The 26840-nt window shown below is 43.2% G+C and overlaps 3 protein-coding genes and 1 non-coding gene across 9 annotated transcripts; 2 read left to right on the top strand and 2 right to left on the bottom strand.

Annotated features, from left to right (window-relative positions):
• The first annotated feature begins 7771 nt into the window (after window positions 1-7771).
• LOC109770665 (ocs element-binding factor 1) lies at window positions 7772-9134 on the top strand. Its single transcript, XM_020329387.4, has one exon. The coding sequence runs from the start codon at window positions 8361-8363 to the stop codon at window positions 8832-8834; it is 474 nt and encodes a 157-aa protein (XP_020184976.1). The 5' UTR covers window positions 7772-8360; the 3' UTR covers window positions 8835-9134.
• A 761-nt stretch (window positions 9135-9895) lies between these two features.
• Window positions 9896-10389, bottom strand: LOC141023315 (cytochrome c oxidase subunit 5C). The gene has a single exon (XM_073499957.1). It carries the CDS (start codon window positions 10354-10356, stop codon window positions 10165-10167), a length of 192 nt encoding a protein of 63 aa, XP_073356058.1. The 5' UTR covers window positions 10357-10389; the 3' UTR covers window positions 9896-10164.
• Window positions 10390-13147: 2758 nt separating this feature from the next.
• Window positions 13148-13219, top strand: TRNAP-AGG (transfer RNA proline (anticodon AGG)). The gene has a single exon. It is a non-coding gene; the product is annotated as a tRNA-Pro (tRNA).
• A 137-nt stretch (window positions 13220-13356) lies between these two features.
• LOC109770667 (uncharacterized) lies at window positions 13357-18879 on the bottom strand. Of its 6 annotated transcripts, none has more exons than XM_020329392.4 (7): window positions 18608-18879; window positions 15753-16244; window positions 14468-15047; window positions 14286-14386; window positions 14122-14202; window positions 13910-14037; window positions 13357-13813 (listed from the first exon to the last, which is right to left on the bottom strand). In XM_020329392.4, exons 2-7 carry the CDS (start codon window positions 16176-16178, stop codon window positions 13687-13689), a joined length of 1443 nt encoding a protein of 480 aa, XP_020184981.1. In that variant the 5' UTR covers window positions 16179-16244; window positions 18608-18879; the 3' UTR covers window positions 13357-13686. The 6 variants fall into 6 exon arrangements, with proteins under 6 accessions (XP_020184981.1, XP_020184979.1, XP_020184978.1 ...); XM_020329390.4 differs by having other exon boundaries at window positions 15753-16247; window positions 18599-18877; XM_020329389.4 differs by having other exon boundaries at window positions 15753-16247; window positions 18608-18877.
• Between the last annotated feature and the right edge of the window lie 7961 nt (window positions 18880-26840).

Genomic DNA, 26840 nt, shown 5'->3' with positions numbered 1-26840 from the left:
AAAGACACAATCCACTGTCTTTGGTCCAAGTTTGCGTTTCTTAGGAATAGGAATATTGACCTTTGCCAAACATCCCCAAGTGCGCAAATAAGAAAGTGATGGTTTTCTCCCAACCCACTCCTCATAAGGGGTTTTCTCTTTATTATTGTTGGGAACTCTATTCAGGACATGACATGAAGTCAATAGAGCCTCCCCCCACCATGCCTTAGATAAACCAGCAGTGTCTAACATGGCATTCACCAAGTCAGTCAATGTGCGGTTTTTCCTCTCGGCCACTCCATTTGATTGAGGTGAATAGGGAGGCGTCCTCTCATGAATAATACCATGTTCCTCACAAAATTCATCAAAAACTTTTGGAAAATACTCTCCACCACGATCGGACCTAAGACGCTTGATCTTTCTCTCTAGTTGATTTTCAACTTCAGCTTTATAGATTTTAAAGTAGTCTAATGCTTCATCTTTAGTTTGCAACAAATAAACATAGCAAAATCTAGTCGCATCATCAATCAAAGTCATGAAATATCTCTTTCCACCTTTTGTCAACACACCATTCATCTCACAAAGATCAGAATGTATGAGTTCTAGAGGTGCCAAGTTTCTCTCCTCGGCAGCCTTATGAGGCTTTCGAGGTTGCTTAGATTGCACACAACTATGGCACTTAGAACCTTTGGCAACTGTGAAGTTCGGAATTAAACTCATGCTGGATAGCCGAGACATTAAACCAAAATTAATATGACATAAACGAGAGTGCCAAATACTTGCATCACCATTAACATTAGCACAAATTTGGTTTATTGACTTATTGCAAAAATCTGAAAGAGAAAAGCGGAACAAGCCTCCGCACTCATAGCCTTTTCCTATAAATTGTCCAAATCTTGACACGATTACTTTATTGGACTCTAAAACTACCTTAAATCCATCTCGACATAGAAGGGAGCCGCTAACTAGATTCTTGTTCATAGTAGGGACATGCTGCACATTCCTTAGTTGCACGATCTTTCCCGAAGTAAACTTCAGATCCACCGTGCCAATGCCACGAACAGAAGCATGTGACCCATTCCCCATTAGGACGGAAGAATCCCTTGCGACCTGATAAGAAGTAAACAAGGAGATGTCAGCACACACATGAACGTTAGCACCCGAATCAATCCACCACGAAGATGATTGAAATACTAAAAGCACAATAGGTAAATTACCATACCCATCAGTATTGCTAGCGGTCACCATGTTGACAGTCTTGGAGCTTGTTTTCCCTCTGCGGTCTGCACGTTCAGGGCATTCCTTGGAAAAGTGTCCAGGCTTCCCACAGGCGTAGCACTCTAGCTCAGCCTTGTTGAACTTCTTCTTCTTGAAGGTAGTAGTCTTGGTAGGCTTGTTGAAAACAGGTTTGTTCTTCCCTTTGTTCTTGTTCTGTGGGTACCTCTGCACCATGTTAGCAGTAGGCTGAACCTCACCTCCTTTTTCAGTGGTATCTTTAGCCCGAGCTTCTTCTTCAACATCAAGAGATGCAATCAGATTTTCAACTGATATCTCCTGTCTCTTATGCTTCAGAGTTGTGGCGAAATTCCTCCATGAAGGAGGCAACTTTGCAATCATGCACCCAGCCACAAATTTGTCGGGTAGAACACATTTAAGGAGTTCAAGTTCCTTCACAATGCACTGTATCTCATGAGCTTGTTCAACCACAGAACGGTTATTCACCATCTTGTAGTCATGAAAACTCTCCATGATGTACAGTTCACTGCCTGCATCTGTTGCACCGAATTTTGTATTCAGTGCATCCCACAGAATTTTTCCGTCGTTTATGTGCATGTACACATCACACAGACGGTCAGCAAGAACACTCAGAATGCATCCCACAAACATAGTATTGGCTTCCTGGAATTTTCTCCGATCTTCGTCGGTCATTCCCTCTGGAGCACCAACACTAGCGTGGAAAACTTTCAGAGCAGTAAGCCAGAGCGTGGTCTTCACCTGCCACCTCTTAAAGTGCACACCGGTAAACTTATCCGGCCTCAGTGCATCAGCGAATCCAGCCATAGTTAACTCAGGAAATTGCCTATAATTAGGTTTTTGGATTGTTGGAATATTAGGCAAGTTCATGATTAATTCCAGTAAATAATTCATGACTAGAAGAGATACTAGCATGCAATAATCTAGCAAACTAGAAGAACAGCAAGACATGCATAACAGCAGCAAACACGTAACAATAGCTGTAGAAACAGACATGAACAGAGGATGTTGGACGTACTGATCGTTAGCTATTATGGGTGCGACAGTGTTGATGACGATGTTGGCGACGATCTGCTGCTGACGGCGATGAATACGACGATGAGTAGCACCGCCCGACTTGGACGGAAGACGACCCGTGATGACGAATTTGAGCACTCGCGCACAGCGCTTCCCAAAAACCTAATTCGTCCTCTCCCGATGCAGGATCGCAAAGACGAACGGTTCCGGAGACCTGCTCTCCCACGCGCCGATGCACGCCGGCGTTTGGGATGGAGTAGACTACGATGGCGGCGCAAGTTGTGAGATGAGGCAAAACCCTAGGTGTTTTTCGGTGTGTCTCAGGCCGCAGCCGGTAGCTGTATATATATTAGGACCAGAGGCGGTATTGTGTCGCGACCACAATCCCAAACCGACTCGGTTTCTAATTCGTATACTTACCGGACAAGAAATCAAAAACTTGTCTGCCAAGACATAAAAATAAAACGGCAAAAGGAAGCTGCGCTCCTGCAAGGAGACAGACCGGATTTCGGCGGACCATTCACGCGCATGTACGCGCCGCCTCGCCACGGCCCGGCCCGGCTCGGCCAGGCGAGGCGAGGCGAGCGAGCGCGCGCGTGTGGTTTTCCCTTTCTCTTCTCACACACCACTTAGAGTGGTGGAGAGAACCCACTATATAAAGAGGTCCAACTCTTCTTCAACTTCCAAGGTAGGACTAAACTTAGCACCACCTCTTGCCATTTTACACATGGGCTTTGAGATTTCAGAAATTGCTATGGGCCTAGCCCATTAATTCTAACAAGAGCCATATCATCACGCACCCGATACATATAGCACGCCACCCGTTGCGGGCTTAGCATTTATTTTTTAAGGTGTGGACTTAGCATTTTAGGGAAAACAAAAACGGAAAATATGAATGGTTGGGGAGGGGATGACTATACTTTCTTCAATCTTAGCCATGGAAAAAAACTTCAATGATTTATTCAACCTCCCCCCCTCCCTCCCCAGAACTACACATAGCCCCGCCATTGATGTACACAACGGTTTAAAAATATATATGTCTATTTTCCACCGGAAAAAAGACAAGTCCAAAATTCTAGCGCAAACCATCTATTGAACCATGATACAATACCGTGATCCGTCTCCACTCCATGATATTTCTGTTTCTGGATGTAAAACTCGTAAAATCTCTCTCAAAGTCGAGCGTGTCCAAATATCTAAATGTGTCAGCCTTGTGAACAAGATACAACGTCACACCGCAGAAATTCAACTCAGCTCCCGGAAGCATGTGCTCCCCGGGCCCAAAAATAATTATTGAAATGTCAAAAAAATCAAGACAAAATTTTTATGTGTTCTTAGTCACATCCAAATGCTATCTACAAATTTTGAGGCAAAAAGGTTAAGCATTTTGGCATGTGCAAAGAAAAATTGAACACCAAATATTACCCCCATATGTCACCCAAAAATTGTTTTTTTCACCGACGAAACACTGCTGCTCCGTTTCCCATGAAAATTGTCAAGCATGCTTGTGACATTAACACGAACATCCACAAAAAAATCATAATTTTCTAAAATTATTTACTATTTTTTCGCGTTACTGTTCACCCGGGAGCATGTGCTCCCGAGAGCCAAAACGCCCCTCCCCATTATATTCCTAAAACCAAACACGGCATGTCAGCCACCAACCCTTAAAATGCCAATAAGCACATCAGATTCTTGACACATTTGATTCTGTAATGGAAACTTATAGTTTGAGCAAGGTATGCATGTGTTAGACCCCGAGATAAACCAATGTATTACAACATCCTCATTGTAAAATAAATACACACATTTTTCGGCAAAAGCACGAAAAAACCAAATTCTAATGCAAGCCACCTATCAAAGCAACCGCCGCCGATGAAGAGTAGCGTAGATCGGAAGGATCCAACCTGAAACACATGAACATAGACAAACTACGACCAGATCCGAGCAAATCCACCAAGGACATATCTGCCGGAGACACATCTCCACACGCCCACCGATGATACTAGACACACCATCGGGACAGGGGCTAGGCAGGGAGAACCTTATTCCATCTCTAGGGAGCCACCGCCGTCTCGTCTTCCTGGGCAGGACACAAACCCTAACAAAACGCAAAGGAACAACTGAAAACAGAGCCCTCCCGCCGACAAGTTGGGGAAACAACTTCTGGAAGAGAAAATCTCATCTTATAGTTGGAGCATGGCATCTAGCTGTTAGACCTATACACATTCTAACTTATAAGGACCCTAGCCAACTTGCCACCAGGAGGTTCCCCAGATTTGGTCCGCTTCTGGCCATTGGATCATCATCGTTTTGGTCAACTGCTTCCTCTCCTCCGTTCGATATTCACCTTGTGGTTAATCTGGTTTTCACCTCACATTTGTTTTTCTATGACTGGTGGGCTCGTTCCCAACGTGGATTGGCTGGGTGGGACATCAGGCAGGTGCAAGAGGGTTTCACCAATCCACTCCTCCCACCGCACGCACTCGCACACAAGACGTGCGTGATCGGCGCTATACAAACCCCAATCCACATCCGCTGCACCCCCTCTTACCCCAATCACTCACCAACACAACCGCGACGACCCTCCCTCCTTCTCCATCGCCCCCCCTCGTCATCATGGATGAACACCTCCGATCGCTTGGGACCTATGGGAGCAACTGGGTCCGGGCGGGAGGAGAAGGCCATGGAGGTTGTGACACGTGCGGGAGGTGGAGTGACGGATGCGGGCGAAGTCGATGGTTAGGGGAGGCTCGCCAAATGGAAGAGCTGGAGCAAGGAACTCGAGGTGGTGCAGGTTTGCCTCTACATCCAATCCCCCCTCTCTCACTCAACCTAGGCTACAGGGGACTACGAGGAGTGGAAAGGAGAGGTCGTGCACACGTCAAAGCAGCAGCAACAAGAAGCTGGTGGTGGTTTAGGTTTGCATGTACCTTGTTTAAACCTTAAAGCTAGCCAACTTGGCCTCACATAGCCGGTGATGTGGTCCACGCTGACGAAGAGGGAGACATAGAAGAGGGCGTTCGTGTGGTTTCTTCTCCTGTTGATTTTCCCTCTTACCTGATCTGATTTTGTGGTGAAAATAGTGGTGGATTTTCTCTGTTGGTTGGTCCAATTTGGGGTTGATTTATGGCCTCGATTCCATCCTTTTCTGGTTCCTTTTCGACTATCTATCCATGTTGCTATGGTTGCAAGAAAGGGAACCCAATATAGGTTGCTGCAAATCATTCCAAAGTTTCCTGGAAAGACCATAGATTTCGGCAAAAGCACCAAAAAAACCAAATTCTAATGCAAGCCCCGTATCAAAGCATTATACAACATGCAAACCCCGTATCAAAGCATTATACAACACCGGGCCCATCAAACAAACACGCCGCCCTAGCCACCAACACCTCATAAACGCCAAGAGCCATCTCATCACACATGGCACGCCTTCCGTTGTGGGCTTCATTTTTGGGAAACTTCTTGAAGAGAAAATCTCATCTTATAGTTAGAGCGTGGCATCTAGCTGTTAGACCTATACACATTAATGTATATGTCAGTGGCGATGCTAGCCGAGAATGGTAGGTGCAAAACAGAAAATGTGAATCGTTGGGAAGGGAGGGGATGACTATGCTTTCTTCAATCTTAATTAGTGCTAGAAAAAAATCAATGATTTTTCCAATCCCACCCCCAGACATGTATAGCCCTGTCATTAATATACACAAATGTTTTACTTAAAAAACATATACTTCAATTTTCTGCTGAAAAAAGGCAAGTCCAAAATTCTAGCACAAACCGTATGTGGAATCATGATACAATACCGTCATCCGTCTTCACTCAATAAATATTTTTTGCTTCTAAATGTAAAACACATAAGATCTCTTTCAAAGTCGGGAGCATCCAAATATCTAAAGTGTGACAATCTTGTGAAACAAGATACAATGTCATATGCCTAAAACCAAACACGTCACGTCATCCATCAACTTTAAGATGCCAACAAACACATCATGTTCTCGAAACCTTGATTTTGTAATGGACGGCTTATAGTTAAAGGCGTAGTACATACGTATTAGACTAGGACAAAAGCCAGTGCATATAAAGTGTATTTCACTAAAAAGTAAAATCAAACACGTCACGCCAGCCATCAACCTTAAAATGCCAACAAGCACATCAGGTTCTCGAAACCCTGACTTTGTAATGAACGGCTTATAGTTGAAGGCGTAGTACCTACGTATTAGACTAGGACAAAAACCAGTGTATATAAAGTGTATTTCACTAAAAAGTAAAATCAAACACGTCACGCCAGCCATCAACCTTAAAATGCCAACAAGCACATTAGGTTCTCGAAACCCTGACTTTGTAATGAACGGCTTATAGTTGAAGGCATAGTACCTATGTATTAGATTAGGACAAAAGCCAGTGTATATAAAGTGTATTTCACTAAAAAGTAAAATCAAACATGTCACACCAGCCATCAACCTTAAAATGCCAACAAACACATCAGGTTCTCGAAACCCTAACTTTGTAATGAACGGCTTATAGTTGAAGGCGTAGTACCTACGTATTAGACTAGGACAAAAGCCAGTGTATATAAAGTATATTTCACTAAAAAGTAAAATCAAACATGTCACGCCAGCCATCAACCTTAAAATGCCAACAAGCACATCATGTTCTCGAAACCCTGACTTTGTAATAAACGGCTTATAGTTGAAGGCGTAGTACCTACGTATTAGACTAGGACAAAAGCCAGTGTATTTTATTAAAAAGTAAAATCAAACACGTCACGCCAGCCATCAGCCTTAAAATGCCAACAAGCACATCAGCTTCTCGAAACCTTGATTTTGTAATGGACGGCTTATAGTTGAAGGCGTAGTACCTACCTATTAGTCTAGGACAAAAGCCAGTATGTATAAAGTGTATTTCACTAAAAAGTAAAATCAAACACGTCACGTCAGCCATCAACCTTAAATATGCAAACAAGTACATCAGATTCTCGAACCTCAATTTTGTAATGGACGGCCTATAGTTAAAGGCGTAGCATCTATATGTTAGACCCGGACAAAAGCCCGTGCATATAAAGTGTTTTTCACTAAAATTAAATACACATTTTTTTCATCAAAATTAAGATAAATCCAAAATTACAATGCGAACCATCTGTCAAAACACGATACAACACCATGACCCCTCAAACAAACACGGCACGGCAACCACCAACACCCGGAAACAAACACCAAGCGCACACCATCGGCACCGGTGGCACGCCACCAGCTGTGAGCTTAGCATTTGGGGGAAAAGCAACTCCAGAAAAATCCCATCTGGAGAGGGCCACGGAGAGCCACCCAGCAGCACCGGACCAGCAAAGATTCCTCCACCTTTCTACCCTCTCCGTCCATCTAGAATGCACATACGCCGTCGCCGTGGCCTGGCAAAATTACGGAAACACCCTCGCATGGAATTACCAGAACGCCCTCGCGTGTGAAGTTACAGGAGTGCCCTTCCCCGGCCAATAAATAACCCCTCCGCCCTGACCTGATCCCCTCCCCCTTCCTCCTCCTCTTCCTCCTCCGATTGGGTGGCTGCCATTGCTCTCCACATCAACCAAGCTCGAGCTCCCATTTCATCACCACTCTGCTAGCCCGAGTCTCCTTCTTGACCCCCCCCCCCCCCCCCCCCCCCTTGGTTTCAAGTCTCGCAGTCCTCGTCCCAGTCTCTTTCTCCTTCCAAGAAGAATTTCTTTGGGTTGAGGGAGCTGCTGTTCTTGCTAGGCTAGGCTAGATCAGCGGGAGAGGCTGGGTCGTTGTTCCGCTTGAAATCTCTGGGTTTTGTTGCGCTGGAGGTTCTTGCTGGCCATGGTTTGTCCAGGCATGCTGAGGCGCAATCTCTGAGCTTTATGAAGATCGCCACTCACCTGCGCCGGTGCTGCTTCCTCCAGTCCTTCTCCGTCGTCTTCCTCTACTACTTTTATGTGATCTCATAATTGGCCCTCTCAAATCCGCCGTCGCTAGCAGTAAACTATTTCCTCCTTCTTCTTCTTCTTCTTGTTTCCTTTTCCTGCGTCAACAAGTGATAAATAAGAACCGTAGCAGCAGCAGCAGCAGTAGCCAGGTAGTAGTGATTCCGGTGCAAAGATGTCGTCGTCGTCGCTGTCGCCGGGAGGTGGGAGGCTGTCGGGCTCGGACGGCGACTCGGGGGCGACGTTCTCGGCCGGGGACAACCGGCGGGAGAAGAGGCGGCTGTCGAACCGGGAGTCGGCGCGGCGGTCGCGGCTGCGGAAGCAGCAGCACCTGGACGAGCTGGTGCAGGAGGTGGCGCGGCTCAAGGCCGAGAACGCGCGCGTGCTGGCGCGCGCCAACGACATCACCGGGCAGTTCGTGCGCGTGGACCAGGAGAACACCGTGCTCCGGGCGCGCGCCGCCGAGCTCGGCGACCGGCTGCGCTCCGTCAACCAGGTGCTCCGCGTCGTCGAGGAGTTCAGCGGCGTCGCCATGGACATCCAGGAGGAGTGCCCGCCCGACGACCCCCTGCTCCGGCCGTGGCAGATCCCGTACCCTGCCACCGCCATGCCCATCGCCGCCACCGCCACGCACATGCTCCAGTACTGATCGATCCGGTGATGATTGGGTCAATAATTGAGGATCCCCTGTAGGAGCGGAGCTGAGCTGTGGCTGGCAAGAGGAAGAAGATCTACCCTACTTGGCTGCTGCCTTGAGGATTATTACCAAGGCGTAGTTTGCTGCTATATGTTGTGTTTATTATTATGTTTCAGTAAGTGTCCGCCGTCGTCGTCCTCGTCCTCCATGTCCTATGTAATGTAACAGTAATAAGGGTTATGTATGGTTGTGTTCTATGTATCGTGAATTTGTGATAATTCTGTTCAATGTTATTACCATGTCATGTTATTATGTTTGGTTCCAGTGTTCAGTGTAAATTCTGCTGTGTTCCAAGTATTAATTCAAGTGTTTGATCAGATTTTACGATAGTCACCGGATGTTGGTTTCTTGTTGAATTGAATGAAGAACAATTTGGCCAGTTTTGCAGATTCACATGGTTTTTTGAGCCCACACCAAGTCGTATAAATCTGTGGGCTCCTATCAAATCACAAATAAGGTGGAAGGCATCGAATCACCTTGAGTGCAGAGAAACATCAAGTGCTCAAAAGCAGAGAAAGATCTTCAGCTTCAAGGTTCCTCCTGGATTCTATCCGACAGCTCTCTGTTCTATGTTGTTTATTTTCTTGCATCTATTCCAACCTTTGCAGAGGCAAAAGCAAGGTGACAAGAATCAAATGGTACCACTAGATCACAACCCATGTCACAACCATCAAGATATGTGTTCCAACAGGGAAGAAACAGAATATACATCAGCACCTTTGATCAGTAATCACGCAATAATGGTTAATGACGGTAGTGTAAGCAAGCAGAACAAGATCCGTCATCAGAAAACTAAACTCATGACCGCATACGAAAACGACGGTGAAAGGCAAGGGAAAACCTTAAAAACTTATCTTGACCGAACCAAATGACATCACCAGATAGAAGAACACCAGTTATAAGTCATAATGATGGTGCTTGTTCCATTCATGATAATATCAAACACAAGGAGTAGCTTGTTAGGCATCCCACCATTGCATTAAGCCAAAAGGGTGAGCTCACTTCCAAAAGGATGACAGTGAAACCTAAATCATATTCATGTCAGAGGGAAGCCTTCCAAACCCTGAATTTGTTTGCAACACATATGAGACAAGACATATTTGATAGGACAAAAAGCAAATTCAAAATGATTCGATGTTCTCAAATGGTGGTGTGCTTATTTTCATGACAATCTCCACAGCAATCACTCTGTCATGCTCTCCAGAGAGTTTCAGAAATTACTGGCAAAACCAAAATGACAAAAGACTTCGAGATGTAGAACTTCTGGTTCAGCACTTCAGAACTACTCCTCGACAACGACGCTGATCTGCCCCTTCTCGAGCATGTCATAGAAGGATCGGGTCTTCCTCTGCTCGTTCCAGTGATGCATCTTCCACATACCACCAGCAACCAGCCCAAGGGTGAGTCCAATGAAGATCTCCTTCACCACGCTCGGCCCCTTGAGGGTCGCATGTGCAACTCTGCCGCCTGCCATCTGCTAGCTGTTGGGCTCAAGATGCCAAAATGCCTGCAGAAGATGAGAAGATTCTGTGAGCTGATTTCGTGGGAACATGGTGACAGCATATCTTCACCAAGGCAGCAGCAAGATACTTTAAACAAATGCAGGCATGTGCAAACAACATAAAACAATCAGGACATGATATATGGTATTTCACGCATCCAAAGGTCGCTTGGGTTAATTGCACAAAAACAAGTCAGTGCAAATTTTCAAGACGTAACCAAGCTGAAACTGGAAGAACTAGAATATGAATCAAGAACTTCAAGATTTTGAGTTGTAAAATTAGTTGACCAAGCTATGTTAAACCAGCATGATTCACAAACAATAGAGTATGAAAAAGAGGCTCTGATTCATCAACTGCTCAGCAAAACCTCTTTCGTGAACAATAGTAGTTACAAAAAGAGTCAACTCCCTGCATTTGGATCCTAGTATCATACTATTCCACCGCCCAAGTTTTTAAAAAGGTATTTTAAGATGGAGCAGGGAAAAAATGTGACACAATAAATGGTTCCATCCTCAGCATCAATCATTGCTTCTTTCAAGAACAAAAAATGTATGCAGTGTACCCTTCACCTAACCTGCCACTCATGCACAGAGGACACAACCGTCGTAGTCAATAAAGCATAAATGAGGCAAAGCAATTAGTTGGGAGGAACTTCCTTATCACCCATCATCAGATTAACCATAAATTATCAACATCCTAGCAAATGCAACAATCACCACTCAAATTATGCATTGTTTCATACAAAGCACTCGGCCAAAAGAAGATGGACAATGACATTTGGCTTGTAGAAGGCAGCATCATAATTGCCACAACAAGTCATTTTCTTCAACACAATGCATATTTAAGAAGTTACAGACAAACTACAAGATAAGTCAAGACCAGGTTCACTCAAATTCAAGAAATCACTAAGAAAAATAAAAAATCCTTTCCATCAAAGAAAATATCCACAGAAAGTATACTTGATGAGATCTATAATAAGTTTGCACTTGGGGTGACTTACTTTTAACATAAGCATCTTCATCAATAAAAGAACTTTTCTGCTTTGGGATACTGAAAGGACATGAATCTAGCTAACATATACTCCCTCCGTCCGAAAAAACTTGTCCCAACCGTGTTCCTCAAATGGATGAATCTAGCACTAACTATATGCTAGATACATCCATTTGAGGGACAAGCTTTTCCGGACGGAGGGAGTACTATTGAATATAAGCCAAACCAAGTAATCAACATAGATGAGCTCTACCAACACAGCAATATGGTTGTGCTGATACGTTCATACTTCATAAAGGAACTAATACCACAACACCAGCTGGAACCCCACTCGCATAGACTAATGGCACTTTATAGAGCGCCATATCAGCAGGTTATTCACAATACTGATACCTCACAAACCTATAATGTTACCGCGGATAGCACAACAGTTGCACATATAAAAACATATGCAGATAGAGTTATGCTGACATGAAATGAGAGGACAATGTACAATTGTAATGTGCTAAGTGCAGCAGAGAGAAATTATTAGTGCTCTAAGAATATGAATTAACTAGAATAATAATAAAAGCACAGTCCTGCAACACCACTCATTCATGTGCACGGCAAAGTCGAGAACTACACAAGTCGCAATACCATCATGAACAGGATGCAGGTTGCTGAGCAAAAAGATAACAAAGTTCAATAATGATATGGGATGTTAGAAGCTATGACAGTGCAATAGAAGGCAACCCTAATTTCATATGTGAAACCGATGATGACACACTAGTGAACACATAATGTGCTAGTAAGGGATTACACTGATCCAAACCATCCAGAGGCAGCGGTGATGGTGCCACGGCAAAGTATACTTCCTAATTACCAGATATATCATCTGATACATATTCACATCTTATTGCAGCAAACGATGTTTCTTTCTTAGCCACCATTTCCCAATCCAAATCGCATGGCCCTCAAATCAAAACTGAATATGAGCTAGTCAGGGATAGCACTGAGCCAAACGATCCACAGGCAGCAGCGATGGTACCACGCCAAAAGATACCTCCTAGTTCCCACATATACCATCTGATACATCATATTCACATCTCATTGGAGCGAGCGATGTTTCTTTTTTAGCCACCATTTCCCAATCCAAATCGCATAGCCCTCAAAAGCACTAGCCTATGAACACAAATATCGCCAAAAAATCGCACCGGATGGGGGCATCGCACGCCGTGGGTTACGAACATGACGCCGTATTCACACACACAAAAAAAACTACCCCCTCGCAAATCACACGCATCCTGCTCCCCTAAATCATCGCCTAACATCCCAAATTTCTAGTCCTCCGGTCGATGCAAACAACTACCCTAGCGAAATGGATCATTCAGGCACCGAGCGACCAGATCTGGAACGGTTCCTAACAATTTAGAGGGGGGAAACCTAGGATCCGATCCGCGAGAAGGCCATAAAGGAACCGAGCCGTGCGTCAGAACACGGAAACCCGAGGGATCGATTGAATGGAGCAGGTTCGAGCGGTGTGGGAAGAGGGGTCTGACCTTGCCGCCGCCGGAGGAGAAGGAGAGAAACGCCTGCGCCGCCGGGAGAGAGAGACCCACTCTTCGATTTGTTACGGGGGACGGCGTTTTTGCGGAAACGCCCATTTAAGGGCTGAGATTCGCGGACGGGCCCGGTCCACACGGGTGGTCTGAGGCTCTGAGCGAGTGGGCGGGTGGAGGGCCCATCGGCATGCCCACCTATGTTAGAGATGTTAAACCTTTGTGGTCATCCAAAGGGCATTTGGTCTAGTGGTATGATTCTCGCTTAGGGTGCGAGAGGTCCCGAGTTCAATTCTCGGAATGCCCCCAATTGTTTTTATTTTTTTAGCTTCTTTGACATCGTGGCAAATTTCTTGCACAAATTTCCTTCACATGTGCAACAATAAATTTGTTTGTGTGCCTTTTGTTTCTTGCTTCCAAAATACAAACGCCAACTCACTAAGGTTTATATAAAAATGAAAACTCGCCAGGAAAAATAAAACTATCTTTGTCTGCTGTCTTCTCTATATGTATGTATGTGTAATATATCTACTTAGAAATCATCTGGTAACATCACTGGCTCAGTACATCTCAACGGTGTAGTAAAACAAACTGGTGCAGTACACGATAATCTTTTACCCACAGAGCTATGTGTAACTATCTTGTAACTCGCTTATTGGACCAACGAACAAATTTGCATCGTCAGGACTGGCCGTCCTCTCTTATTCTGAAGGTGCATGAATGAATGCGGCTGCGAAAATAGGGAGCTCTGACGCCACCCCAGTGTCCTCAAAATCAAGCGCTCCCGCGGACAGCTTTGTAGCACTCCAGGCTGCAGAGGGGGAGCTTCAGCTTCGAGTCCCTGTACCGGTACGCGTTCGTGCAAGACGGTCCGGCGCACTTCTCACGCGGCGGAGGGTAGCTGGGTGATGAAGGCAAAGTGAGACGATGTTATCTGAGGCGCACATTTGTTGCTGATGATTTCTCAAATGCGGGGAGGGATGGGAGGATTGGTTACCTGCAGGGTTTGGAGTTGAAGATACTGGGGAGGCCTACTTCTTCAGGGAACGTGACCACCGTGCCTGTGGGCCCCATGACCCACCGGATGGAGCTCCTGGCGAGTTCTTGCGCTCTGGCTGCCTTCTCCTGAGTAAAAAGGAATGATTCTGTCAGAAGGTAATGGTAGTAGAAACGCGAGTGTCATGGGCATGGTCAAATGATGCAATGGACCTTCTCCTCTCGCTCCTTCTGCTTCCTCTCTTCTTTCTTCTTCTCGGTGTCCAGGCCCAGTATTTTCCTTATAGCTTCCGCCTGCAGTTAACACTTTTGAGAACTCCTAGGAACTGAACCTATTCCAGGAAGTTTAAAAGAGAGTAAGCAAATGTTTCTCCAACCTCGCTTTCTTTAGTGGCTTTCTCCACTTGCATCTTGCGGCGCTGAGCAGCCTCAGCCTTCTTCGCGAGCATCTCAGCATCAGAGAGCTTTTCCTTCTTGCCTGGAGCCACAGAAAAATGTTTCAAATTAAATCAGCGCAAGACTTCAGTCAAGTTACAATAGGCAACAAGGTAGTATGTACTTCTTGACGAAGCTGCTGGTAAACCATCGGGGAACTCAATGGTACTGTTGCTGTTCCCATCCATCCATGATTGAAGGGCTCGGCGACGCGTTGTGAGAGGTTCACTCTTAACACTGGCAGACAATTCAGTGACTGCTTTCTGCTTCTTGTTTTCAGCTTCAAGCTCATTATCAGAGGCCAGCTCCTCTTCTGCATTATCCTCATCAGCATCAGTAGAATCTCTTGACCTTTTCTTGCCATCTCTATTTGATTGGGGTGTAACAAAATCATTATCAACCTCATAAACTGTGCTCCTGCTCCGGTCTTTCTTCAAGGCATTCTTCTTAGGGTTACTCCCTCCTTTGTTTTTAGGTTCACGAATATGATTTTCAGGAGTACTTAAACCATATTCCTCATCTAATTCACTGTCCATGTTGGATTTCTTAGCAATCCTTCTACTCTTCCGGACAGGATCCGAAGACGCTTCTCTCTGAACTTTGGCAGGTTGTTCCGGAGTCAAGGTATCTTCAATTTTCCTCAGCTTTCTTGTTTTCTTGTCTTGAGAAGAGGGCAACCTATTTGAATCTTTGGCACCTTCAGTCTGAAAGTAATTCATCGTTTTAATTGGGTATCAATTATGGATAGCAATTTGAAGCAAATAAAGGGACAGGACGTGCGGTGAACCAACATAACATCATGACTTGCAAAATACTCCCTTCTTTTTTATCTACTCTGCATATTAGATTTGTCTCAAGTCAAATTTTGTAAAATTTGACTAAGTTTATACAAAAATTTATTAACATCCACAGTGCCAAATAAGTACCATTAGAATCATCATTGCATATATTTTCACATCTTATATATTACCTCCGACTCAAATTACTTGTCTTAGATTTGTCTAGATACGGATGTATCTAACACTAAAACTTGTCTAGATACATCCGTATCTAGACAAATGGATGTATCTAGACAAATCTAAGACAAGTAATTTGGGACAGAGGGAGTATTTGTTATTGTGAAAGTTTATACGGAGTATTATTTTCTATAAACTTGGTCAAACTTTATAAAGTTTGACTTAGGTCAAAGCTAATATGCAGAGTAAATAAAATGGAGGGAGTATAATCAGAACAGGTATAGTGCCAAGATTATGAGATAAAAGAAATATCTCGATAGAAACTGCATGCGTATGTCCTAATAACACCAACCAGTTTTCCTTGCAGAACTTGAATTTAGCAAGCTAGCAAATTTTCTTCTGTTCAGTCAAAATGACACTACGAAACAAAAGATATGATCACTTGGTGTTTACCTGATTACCATGCTTTTGCCGGTGCGATGAATCTCCAGGCCGTGTAGGCTTTGCAGCTGAAGACCTGGAATCTGGTATGGCAGGGTTTGGTTTTGCCGGTATGGTCCGACTGATTCCACCAATTTTGAGCTTCACTTTCCTTGGTTTCTGCGTGGTTGACAAATCATCATTCCCTGCTGACACATGTATCCCATGATTGCTTTCACCCTTTCTTGAGTTACTTCCTGATGCCTCAGAATGCAACTGGTGGCTCCCCTTGCTCTTATGTGAGTTTTTCAAGTTGGGAGGGGACAGAACACCCTCCGTGATACGCTTGGAGGCACGGTCCAGGGAAGGTCCATTCAGATAAAACTCTCGACGTCGGAGTCCTCCGTCAGAGGCAACATTGTCATCTGAGGGCCTCTTTGAATTACTCCTAGATGACATAGATGACTACTTCACAGCAGGATTGCTCTCTGGCCTGGGTCTCCTCGTTGTGCTGGTCCAGCGGATCTTCTAACCAAATAAGACAACACACATAAACAAAAGGCATGTCTTTAACTGGAAATGTTGAGTGTAAGTCAAAAATGTTGGGGAAAATATATTTGCATGATGCATCTTATGACTACAGAATGTGAAGCTGGCACCACCACAATGCTGCAAGCTAAAAAATAATGGTACTTATAGGAAAGGTTATTAATTTACAAGAATAATAACAGTACACATATGGTTTTTAATACTACGTTTAATGGCTCGTCACCTTTCTTTTTGACTAAAAGCTCTAGGGGAGGCCCCACAGTAAGAGTTCACAACAACTATCCAAAGCATAGCAAAACTTATGTAGATAAGATTCAGGTTAGAGAGCAAACCCAAACCTTGAATGGCGCCTTAGCTATTCTTAAGTAGGATTTCCAGGATGTAAGGTTAGGGACAACAATGTCAGAGATCTTTGCATTTCTTGGCTACCAAACGTTCCAAGCAGCGATGATGAACACCTCCATGAAGTGTGGCGTTTGGAAATGAGAATGGCCAAGGTGAAAGGACCACTCCAAGAGTTGGGCCAGCCAATGTTAATAGCTACTGTTATGCGTACGCAACTTAAATAAATCTTTACACGACATGGAACACGGTTAGAAATTTATTACCATCACCTATCTTTAAACTAGAGTTTATTTCTATTAGAAAAATTACGGTAACATCAAGTTGTGTCAGCAACAGGTAGTTAGCCCTAATGGATAGGTATCAGGTAACTGAACTAACACAACTGCAATGCAGAACATAACAATAGCTGGTGGTAAAACTGAGATACACAACAAGTCAGCAACAATGTTAAAAGGACATGTAAGAACATGTCGCTAAACTTAGTTAGAGTTGGAGACTTGGAGTAGAATAAATCCTATGCTCTCCCTGCTCATGTTCTCCTCCCTCAACCTCAAGGATGAAGACGAGTCTCACGAATAAGTGGTCATAGTCTCAATTTAAAAAATTATGATATTTGTACTGCATGGTGCAAATTACTTGAATCAAAGTCAAACAGACAAATATATTATTGCACACAAATCAATCACCAGTAATTCAATTCATGAACAACCGAGCAAAAAATGAATCCCAAAGTTGATCGTCCTTGAATTCCTAGCAAGCAACTTGTTTAGACACTTTTATTTAATTTTATTCGCAAACAGGCAAAAAAGTGAAACCGCAAAGTTGATCATCCTGGACAACCTAGAAATATTATTAGCCGGCGAGAATTCCTAAAGATCAGGACCAACAACTTGTTTAGATTTTAGACACTCTTAATTTTGTAATAAGGTCATTTCTAAATACTTCCTCTGCAAAGCAGCATAACAATTGTTTTTTAGCTACTTTACAATTGTAACATATCTTCTTCACAAATGCAACAATTAACTTTTTTAGCTACTCTACAATTGTAACATATCTTCTTCACAATTGCAACAATAATGTAATACTCCCTCCGTTCCAAAATATAGTGCGTCCTCGGTTCCCGTGCTTCAACTTTAACCATAAATTTAACCAACGAGTCCGACTGCGGCGGGAGCAAAAATTAGACCAGTGAGTTCGTATTCAAAAGAAGTTTTCAATTATATAATTTTTGCTCCCGCCACAGCCAGTCTTGTTGGTTAAATTTATGGTCAAAGTTGAACCTCGGGAAGCATGGGCGCACTATATTTTGGGACAGAGGGAGTATAAAGTTCAGTCAGCATCAGGTGGTTAGCTACAATAACCTTATGGATAGGTATCAGGTAGTTTTGTACTGATTAACACAACTGAATTATGGGTAAAAATTACGGTGCTAAAGGACAATAGGAATGGTTGGCGAGTTAACTGCAGTGCGGAACATAAAACTATATTACTTGAATCAAAGTCAAACAGAAAAACTATATTACTGCACACAAATCAATCGCCAGTAATTCAATTCGTGAACAACCTAGCAAAGAACGAAACCCCAAAGTTAATGGTCCTTTGAATTCGTAGCAAAAAACTTGTTTAGACACTTAAAATTCTATTCGTGAACAACCTAGCAGAAAATGAAACCCCAAAGATGATCATCCTCGGACAACCTAGAAATATTATTACCCGACGAGAATTCCTGATGATCAGGACCAGCAGCCTGTTTATACACTCTTAATTTTGTAATAAGGTCGTTTCTAAATACTTCCTCCGCCAAAGCAGCATAAGCACCTAGATTTGTTGGTAAATTATACATTCGCCCTAGCCCCTTGAAACGCAAGAAACAAGGTGTATGTAGCGACAACTACCAAAACCTTCCGCGGGTAGGGGAGCAGATGATGAATAACGAGACGGGAGGGGAGGAGAGGGCTTGGCAGGAAGAGAAAGTCGGATGAGACCTTACTCACTTTGGGAGCGACCAGACGGCTGGCGGGAGATCCGAGGACTGAGAGGTCGGCGTCGCGGGATGGGAATTCGGAGCCGGGAGGGGGGCCGGGCGCAACGGCCTGGCCGCTGGGCGCCGGCGACTTGGCGAGTGGGCAGGGAGGGGGAGGGGAGCTCGCCCTGGAATTCCGCTCGCCCTGCTCGTCGATTTGGGGGAGACGAGAAAGACGAAGTTCCACGGGTTCAACCGCTAGCGGCAGGGGCAGGGGCAAGGGCAGGGCCCGTTTGGAGCTTCGTAAACTTCTCCACCCGCAAGATTTTATCTGTCCCGAGAAAAAGAAACCATTGTAAACATTTACTCGCTCTATCTTAAAATAAATGTCTCAAACTTAGTACAATTTTGTATTAAAATTAATACAAAGTTGAGACACTTATTTTGAAACAGAGAGAGTATTATATTTCCTGTTTGGATAGGGAGTTACATGAAGGTAACACGGACCTGAAAATAATACTCTCTCCAATCCATATTATTTGTCTCTCAAATGAGTGTATTTTGGAAATGAGTGTATTTGTACCAAAAGCAAAATATGCTTAAAAACAGGTCCGACTCATAGAAAAAAATCAAGCTGCTTTAGGTAGCTAGCTTTGCACGCGCGCGTGTGTCCTCCCGGTAAATCAATTTGCTGCTCTAAAATCAACATACTTCAGTGATAAAATGTACCAAAAAGTTTACAAAAAGTATTTCACTCTTGGGAGGGGGGGGGGGGGACGTCATGACCCCCTTTGGCCTCCAAGAGGCTCCGCCAGTGGTATCTAGGACTAAAATATGTCTAGATACATCCATTTGAGCGACAAGTAATATGGATTGAGGGAGTAATGAATTAGAAGAAGAGTGACGCTAGAAAGACAAGCTTTATTCACACACAACTGAATGGAATTTCACACAAGCGTCTTATGGGAGCAAAATTGGATTCGAGATCTGCGGCATGACCTGAACTTTGACATCATAAGGAATTTTCTTTGGGTCTGGAAGACAAATATTCAGCTAAGAGACGATGTGATGGATCCCATCACCTGGAATTTCAGAACACCTAGAAGCTACTCCACAAGCTCAACCTATAGTTTGCACTTCCAAGGCAGGACTCTCTGCACCTTCAAGTCCTCATTTTTGACGTCTTGGGCGCCGGCTAGCTGCAAGTTTTTCGTATGGCTCCTTCACCTGAACCACATATAGTGTGTTGATCACCTGCAAATAAGAGGCTGGCCAATGAGTATTTCTGTTAGCTTTGCATGCATGAGTCCAAGTCATTAACACACCTGTTCTGGTCATGTCTTGTTGCCAAGGCTGTTTGGTTCCATGCCTCACGTTGCCAGGGTTATCAGTCCCTAAACCCTGTCTTTTGAGTACAATTTGCCTAGGCAGTTGATCTATGGCAGAATATTGTGAAGACTGATACGTCTATTTTGCATCATGTTTTCCCTATTGTTATTTATATTTTTTTGGTCATTATTCCACTTTATGATGCAATTCTATGCCTTTTCTCACTTAATTTGAAGATTTACATGGAGAGGGAGATTACTGGCAACTGGAATTCTGGACCTAAAAGAGCTACAACAAAGATACCTATTCTACAAAGCTCCAAATGACTTGAAACTTCACAAAGATTTTTCATTAGATATGTAAAATATACTGGAGCAAAGAAATACCAAAGGGGGGCCACCAGTTGCCCACAAGGCATCATGGCGCGGCCACCCCCTGGGCGTGCCCTGATGCCTTGTGGGGCCCACAGCTGGCCTTCGGTGCCCATCTTCTGCCATATGAAGGGTTTTGACCTAGAAAAAATAAGAGAAGCCTTTCGGGACGAAGCACCGCCGTCTCGAGGTGGAACCTGGGCATGAGCACTTTGCTCTCCGGCGGAGCGATTCCACCGGGGACACTTCCCTCTGGGAGGGGGAAATCGAAGTCATCGACATCACCAACGATCCTCTCATTGTAGGAGGACTAATCTTCATCAACATCTTCACATCACCATCTCATCTCAAACCCTAGTTCATCTCTTGTATTCAATCTTTGTCCCAAAACCTCAGATTGGTACCTGTGGGTTGCTAGTAGTGTGGATTACATCTTGTAGTTGATGCTAGTTGGTTTATTTGGTGGAATATTAAATGTTCAGATCCTCAAGCATATTCAATGCCCCTTTGATCTTGAACATGAATATGATTTATGAGTAGTTACTTTCGTTCTTGAGGACATGAGATAAGTCTTATTATAAGTAATCATGTGATGTTGGTATTCATTTGATATTTTGATGATATGTATATGTTGTTGCTTTATTTAGTGGTGTCATGTGAATATCGACTACATGACACTTCACCATTCTTGGGCCTAAGGGAAGGCACTGTGGAGTAATAAGTAGAAGATGGGTTGCTAGAGTGAGAGAAGCTTAAACCCTAGTTCATGCGTTATTCCGTAAGGGGCTGATTTGGATCCATATGTTTCATGCTATGCTTAGATTTATCTTAATTCTTCTTCCATAGTTGCGGATGCTTGCGAGAGGGGGTAATCATAAGTGGGTTGCTTGTTCAAGTAAGAACAACACCCAAGCACCGGTCCACCCACATATCAAGTTATCAAAGTAGCGAGCGTGAATCAACTAAACATGATGAACGTGACTAGATGACAATCCCCAAGTGTCCTCTGATGCGTCTCGAACGTAGCTATAATTTTTTATTGTTCCATGCTATTATAGTATCAATCTTGAATGTTTTATACGCAATTATATATCATTTTTGGGGACTAACCTATTAACCCGGTGCCAAGTGTCAGTTGCTATTTTTTTCTTGTTTTTGGTTTCCAGGAAATCAATACCAAACGAAGTCCAAATGCTACGAAACTTTTTACATTTTTTTCTGGACAAGAGAGACCCTGGAAGCTTCGGGAGGAGACCATAAGGCAAATGAGGAGACGACAAGGCAACAGGGTGCGCCCAGGGGGGTAGGCACGCCCTGATGCCTTGTGGACCCCTCGTGGCTCCGTCTGGCCTAATTCCACCTCTATAAATTCTCTAAAATCGGGAAACCAATAGAGAGCCATCCAAAATATTTTTTCCGCCGCAAGTTTTTGTTTTTTTGTGATCCCATCTGGAGGCCTTTTTCTGTACTCTGCCGGAGGGGGAATCGATCACGGAGGGCTTCTACATCAACCTTGCTGCCCTTTGGATGATGCGTGAGTAGTTCACCACAGACCTACGGGTCCATAGCTAGTAGATAGATGGCTTCTTCTCTCTCATTGATCTTCAATACAATGTTCTCCTTGATGTTCTTGGAGTTCTATTTGATGTAATCTTCTTTTGCGATGTGTTTGTTGGGATCCGATGAATTGTGGGTTTATGATCAGATTATTCATGAATATTAATTGAGTCTTCTCTGAATTCTTTTATGCATGATTATTATAGCTTTGTATTTCTCTCTGATCTATCCATTTGGGTTGGCCAACTAGATTGATTTATCTTGCAATGGGAGAGGTGCTTTGTAATGGGTTCAATCTTGCGGTGCTCTATATCCCAGTGACAGAGTAGGGGACAAGACACGTATTTGTATTGTTGCCATTAAGGGGAAAACGACGGGGTTTATTCATATTGGTTGGATTTTCTTTGTCTACATCATGTCATCTTGCTTAAGGCGTTACTCTGTTTTTATTAACTTAATACTCTAGATGCATGCTGGATAGTGGTCGATGGGTGGAGTAATAGTACTAGATGCAGGCAGGAGTTGGTCTACTTGTCTCAGACGTGATGCCTATATACATGATCATTGCCTTGAATATCATCATAACTATGCGCTTTTCTATCAATAGCCCAACAGTAATTTGTCTACCCACCGTATGCTTTTTGTTCGAGAGAGAAGCCTCCAGTGAAAACTATGGTCCCCGGGTCTACTTTTATCATATATAAAATTCAAAAATACCTTGCTACTCCCTCCGTCCGGAAATACTTTTCCTCGAAATGGTTGTATCTAGACTTATTTTAGTTATAGATAATCCATTTTATCCATTTCTAGGACAAGTATTTTTGGACGGAGGAGTACAATTTTATTACCGTTATTTTTTTATCTATATATCACTACGAGATTTGATCCTTGCAAATAACCACCGAGGGGATTGACAACTCCCTTGATCGCATCGGGTGCAAGTATTTGCTTCTTTGTGTGTGTAGATGCTGTTAACGAAGTTTCGCGTGGTTCTCCTACTGGATTGATAACCTTGGTTCTTAACTAAGGGAAACACTTATCTCTTGTACCGCATTATCCTCTCCTCTTTGAGGAAATCCCAACGCAGCTCACAATACTTAATCTTCGAGGGATATTTAATCTTGCTTCTAAAATAAATGGAGTCCAATTTTGGAGGGATATTTAATCTTGATTCTAAAATAAATGGCAAAGTGGTGTCACAAAATAGGAAATTTGATACTTTGGAACAAAAATTCGATGCTCTTTGTGTTTTGAAAGAAATAAAAACTCTTAGCACTAAGCTTGATCATTCAGTTCATATCATTGATAATGGAAAAGAGGTGAAATAGATATTGCTAGGTTTTCTAAAACTAAGGATGACAATACTTGAAACTATGCATTACGCCTAGCTAGGGGCGTAAAACAATACTCCCTCTATTCCAAAATATAGTGCGTCATCGATTTCCGTGCCTCAACTTTGACCATAAATTTAACCAACGAGACCGCTGCGGCGGGAGCAAAAGTTATACCAATGAATTCGTATACAAAAGAAATTTTCAATTATATAATTTTGCTCCCGCCGCAGTCGGTCTCGGTGGTTAAATTTATGGTCAAAGTTGAATCTCGGGAAGTGCGGGCGCACTATATTTTGGAACAGAGGGAGTAGCACTTGTTGGGAGGCAACTCGGTAGTTATATTTATTTCCCCTTTTTCTTTTAAGTTTTTGAGTGTGCACACAATTATGCTACTGTTATGGTTGTGTTTTTGTGTTTAAATTAGTGTTTGTGCCAAGTAAAGCCTCTGGGATGATTTGGTTGATAGTTGATTTGATTTTGTGAGAAAAAAACTTTTGCGCTCGGTAACATAATTTTTTATATTCACTGGAACGTGATAAAATTCTGAGTTTTTTTACACATGATTGATATACATATTTCCCATGTTATCCTAATTTCTCAGATTTTTTGGAGTTACAGAAGTATTGCGTTTGTCCAGATCATTACAGACTATTCTGTTTTTGACAGATTCTGTTTTTGTTCCATTGTTTGCTTGTTTTAATGAATCTATGGATTGTATCGGGGGTATAAGTCATGGTGAAGTTAGAATATAGTAGGTGTTATGCAATAATAAATATGAATGGGTTTACAATAGTACCTAAAGTTTATGATTGGCTTGTTATACTAACGTATCTCATGAGTTTTCTGTTGAGTTTTGTGTGCTGAAGTTTTCAAGTTTTAAGTGAGATCGCGATGGATGAAGGAATAAGGAGTGGAAAGATCCTAAGCTTGGGGATGCCCAAGGCACCCCAGGGTGATATTCAAGGAGACCCAAGCGTCTAAGCTTGAGTTTTGTGTGCTGAAGTTTTCAAGTTTTAAGTGAGATCGTGATGGATGAAGGAATAAGGAGTGGAAAGATCCTAAGCTTGGGGATGCCCAAGGCACCCCAAGGTGATATCCAAGGAGACCCAAGCGTCTAAGCTTGGGGATGCCCCGGAAGGCATCCCCTCTTTCGTCTACCAACCATCGGTAAATTACTTAGAGCTATATTTTTTATTCATCACATGATATGAGTTTTACTTGGAGCATCATGTATTATAGTGGTATTTCCTTTGTTTTCTTTTTAGTTTGCCACAATCATCTTTGCTGCACAAACTTTTTGAGAGGGAGGCGCATTTATTTGTGATTTGTTAGAATACTCTTTGTGGTTCACGTATATCTTTTGAGCTAGGCAGTTGCTCTAGTGCTTCACTTATATCTTTTAGAGCACGACGGTGGTTATATTTTAAAGAAATAGTTGCACTCTCATGCTTCACTTATATCATTTTGAGGGTTTGGTAATAGTAATGGCAATATGCACGAGTTATGAAATTGGTCCTAATAAGATAGGTATTCAAGAGGGATATAATAAAAACTTTCATTTAGATCACTGAATATGGTAAGTTCGATTCCTTGCAATAATTTTGAGATATAGAGATGGTAATATGTGGGAGGTACTAGTGAATGATTGTGGTTTAGTAAGAATATTGGTGTTAAGGTTTGTGATTCCCGAAGCATACATGTATAGTCTCTGTAAGTGCATCTAGTGCCACCCCTAGTTGGTTTTGGAGTATTGACGACAAACTTGGTTGAGGGACTAATGTGTTTGTGAGAATTGCAGGATAACACAGGTAGTAGTCCCTCATTGATTCAGTTTTCCTACCAGAGATGAGCCCTAAAAATGTGTGAAGACATTGAAGACAATGGTGGTCTGTGAAGATATTCACAACGAAGATTATGACTTGAGAAGACATTCACGTGAAGACTATAGAGTGTGAAGACATAGTTGTTTCGTAGTTTCCTTTTCTTCTTTGTTGAGTCATAGGAACCACCGCACTGTTAAGTGGGGTCCAAGTGAACAAAGTCAGAGTGACTGAAGTGATGCTCAACCAAATCCTATGTTTTCGAGCGAAGACAATGAGAGCAAATCTTATCCAGAGCTGGATGAGTCAGCTTTACTTGTAGCCCAAGTCAAGCTGCTGCGTGTGTTTGAAATCTGACCATTGGACACGTGTCAGTTCCTTAGTGACCCAGGGTCATTTCAGACAAATCAGGTCAGGGTTGCCTCCTGACTATAAATAGCCCACCCCTACACCATAAATTGGTGGCTGCTCAGAGTTAGTGCACGGCTTTTGTCGTTTGAGAGCAACCCACCTCCGAAGCATTTGAGAGAGAGATCCTTGCGAGGACAAAGCCCAAAACACCCAGAGCCAAAGAGTTTTAGGCATCACTGAAGCCTTTCTGTCCGCGTGATCTGAAGACTTGTTACACTTGAGGACTGTGAATCCTCCAGCTGGTTAGGCGTCGCGTTCTGAGCATCCAAGAGTCATTGTGGATTGCCGGTGAATGAAGTCTGTGAAGGTTTGGAAGTCTACCTTGAAGACTTACCAGAGTGATTGGGCGAGGACTAAGTGTCCTTAGCTCAAGGGGAATAAGGTGAAGACGCGGTCTTCTGAGTTGAATCTCAGCCTCCCTAACCAGGCATACAGTTGTCACAGCAACTGGAACTGGTCCAACAAATCCCTGTCCTCACCAAGCAACTGGTTCTATCTCTTACCTCTCTTTACTTATAGTTTGTCTTCGTGAAGTCATTGCCTGCTTGCCTGATCTGATTGACTTCACTGTGTGACGACTATTGTTGTTTGGCTTCATACTTTCTTCCATCCTGATCCATACTACCTAGCTGCTAATAGTCTTCGTGCTTTCACTTCATTGCTTACTTGACTATGGCTTGTCTAGTGTAGTCTACCTTCCACTGATTATCAATAGGTTCATTTCTATTGTTTGTCTTCAAAGCCCCCGTGTTTTGAAGACTTTCATAAAAATCACCTATTCACCCCCCTCTAGTCGATAACTAGCACTTTCAGTCTCCCGTTATGCTAAGAAGTTGGAGCACGATTTATTATTGAGTGTCTTCCTTTGCGTGAAGGTCGGGGGCGCGCGATGGTTAACCCCTACCAACCTTCCCCCCTAGGGGCATGCGTAGTAGTACTTTACTTCGAGGGCTAATAGACTTTCACAATAAGTATGTGAGGTCTTTATGACTAATGTGAGTCCATGGATTATACACACTCTCACCTTTCCGCAATTTTCTAGCCTCTTCGGTACCGTGCATTGCCCTTTCTCACCTCAAGAGTTGGTTCAAACTTCGCTGGTTCATCCGAACCCCGTGATATGATACGCTCTATCACACATAAGCCTCCTTATATCTTCCTCAAAACAGCGACCATACCTTCCTATTATGGCATTTCCATAGCCATTCCGAGATATATTGCCATGCAACTTCCACCGTTCTTTTTTTATGACAAACATCATCATTGTCATATTGCTTTGCATGATCATGTAGCTGACATAGTATTTGTGGCTTAGCCACCGTTCATCATTTTTTATACATGTTACGCTAGATCTTTGCACATCCTCATACACCGCCAAAGGCATTCATATAGAGTCATATTTTGTTCTAGTATCGAGTTGTAATTTGTAGTTGTAAGTAAAT

The sequence above is a fragment of the Aegilops tauschii genome, chromosome 5, assembly GCF_002575655.3.
Source record: "Aegilops tauschii subsp. strangulata cultivar AL8/78 chromosome 5, Aet v6.0, whole genome shotgun sequence".
In the NCBI taxonomy this organism is placed as follows: domain Eukaryota; kingdom Viridiplantae; phylum Streptophyta; class Magnoliopsida; order Poales; family Poaceae; genus Aegilops; species Aegilops tauschii.
The sequence above is the reverse complement of the archived record's forward strand: the minus strand, read 5'-3'. Positions and strand labels throughout refer to the sequence as shown.

Excerpts from the sequence above, each read along its gene's own strand:
- LOC109770665 (XM_020329387.4), top strand. The coding sequence starts at position 8,361 with ATGTCGTCGTCGTCGCTGTCGCCGGGAGGTGGGAGGCTGTCGGGCTCG.
- LOC141023315 (XM_073499957.1), bottom strand. The coding sequence starts at position 10,356 with ATGGCAGGCGGCAGAGTTGCACATGCGACCCTCAAGGGGCCGAGCGTG.
- LOC109770667 (XM_020329392.4), bottom strand. The coding sequence starts at position 16,178 with ATGTCATCTAGGAGTAATTCAAAGAGGCCCTCAGATGACAATGTTGCC. Across the intron at positions 14,038-14,121 it reads AGAAGGAGCGAGAGGAGAAG|GAGAAGGCAGCCAGAGCGCA; the intron begins GTCCATTGCATC and ends CTTTTTACTCAG. Across the intron at positions 13,814-13,909 it reads TTCAACTCCAAACCCTGCAG|CTACCCTCCGCCGCGTGAGA; the intron begins GTAACCAATCCT and ends TTCATCACCCAG.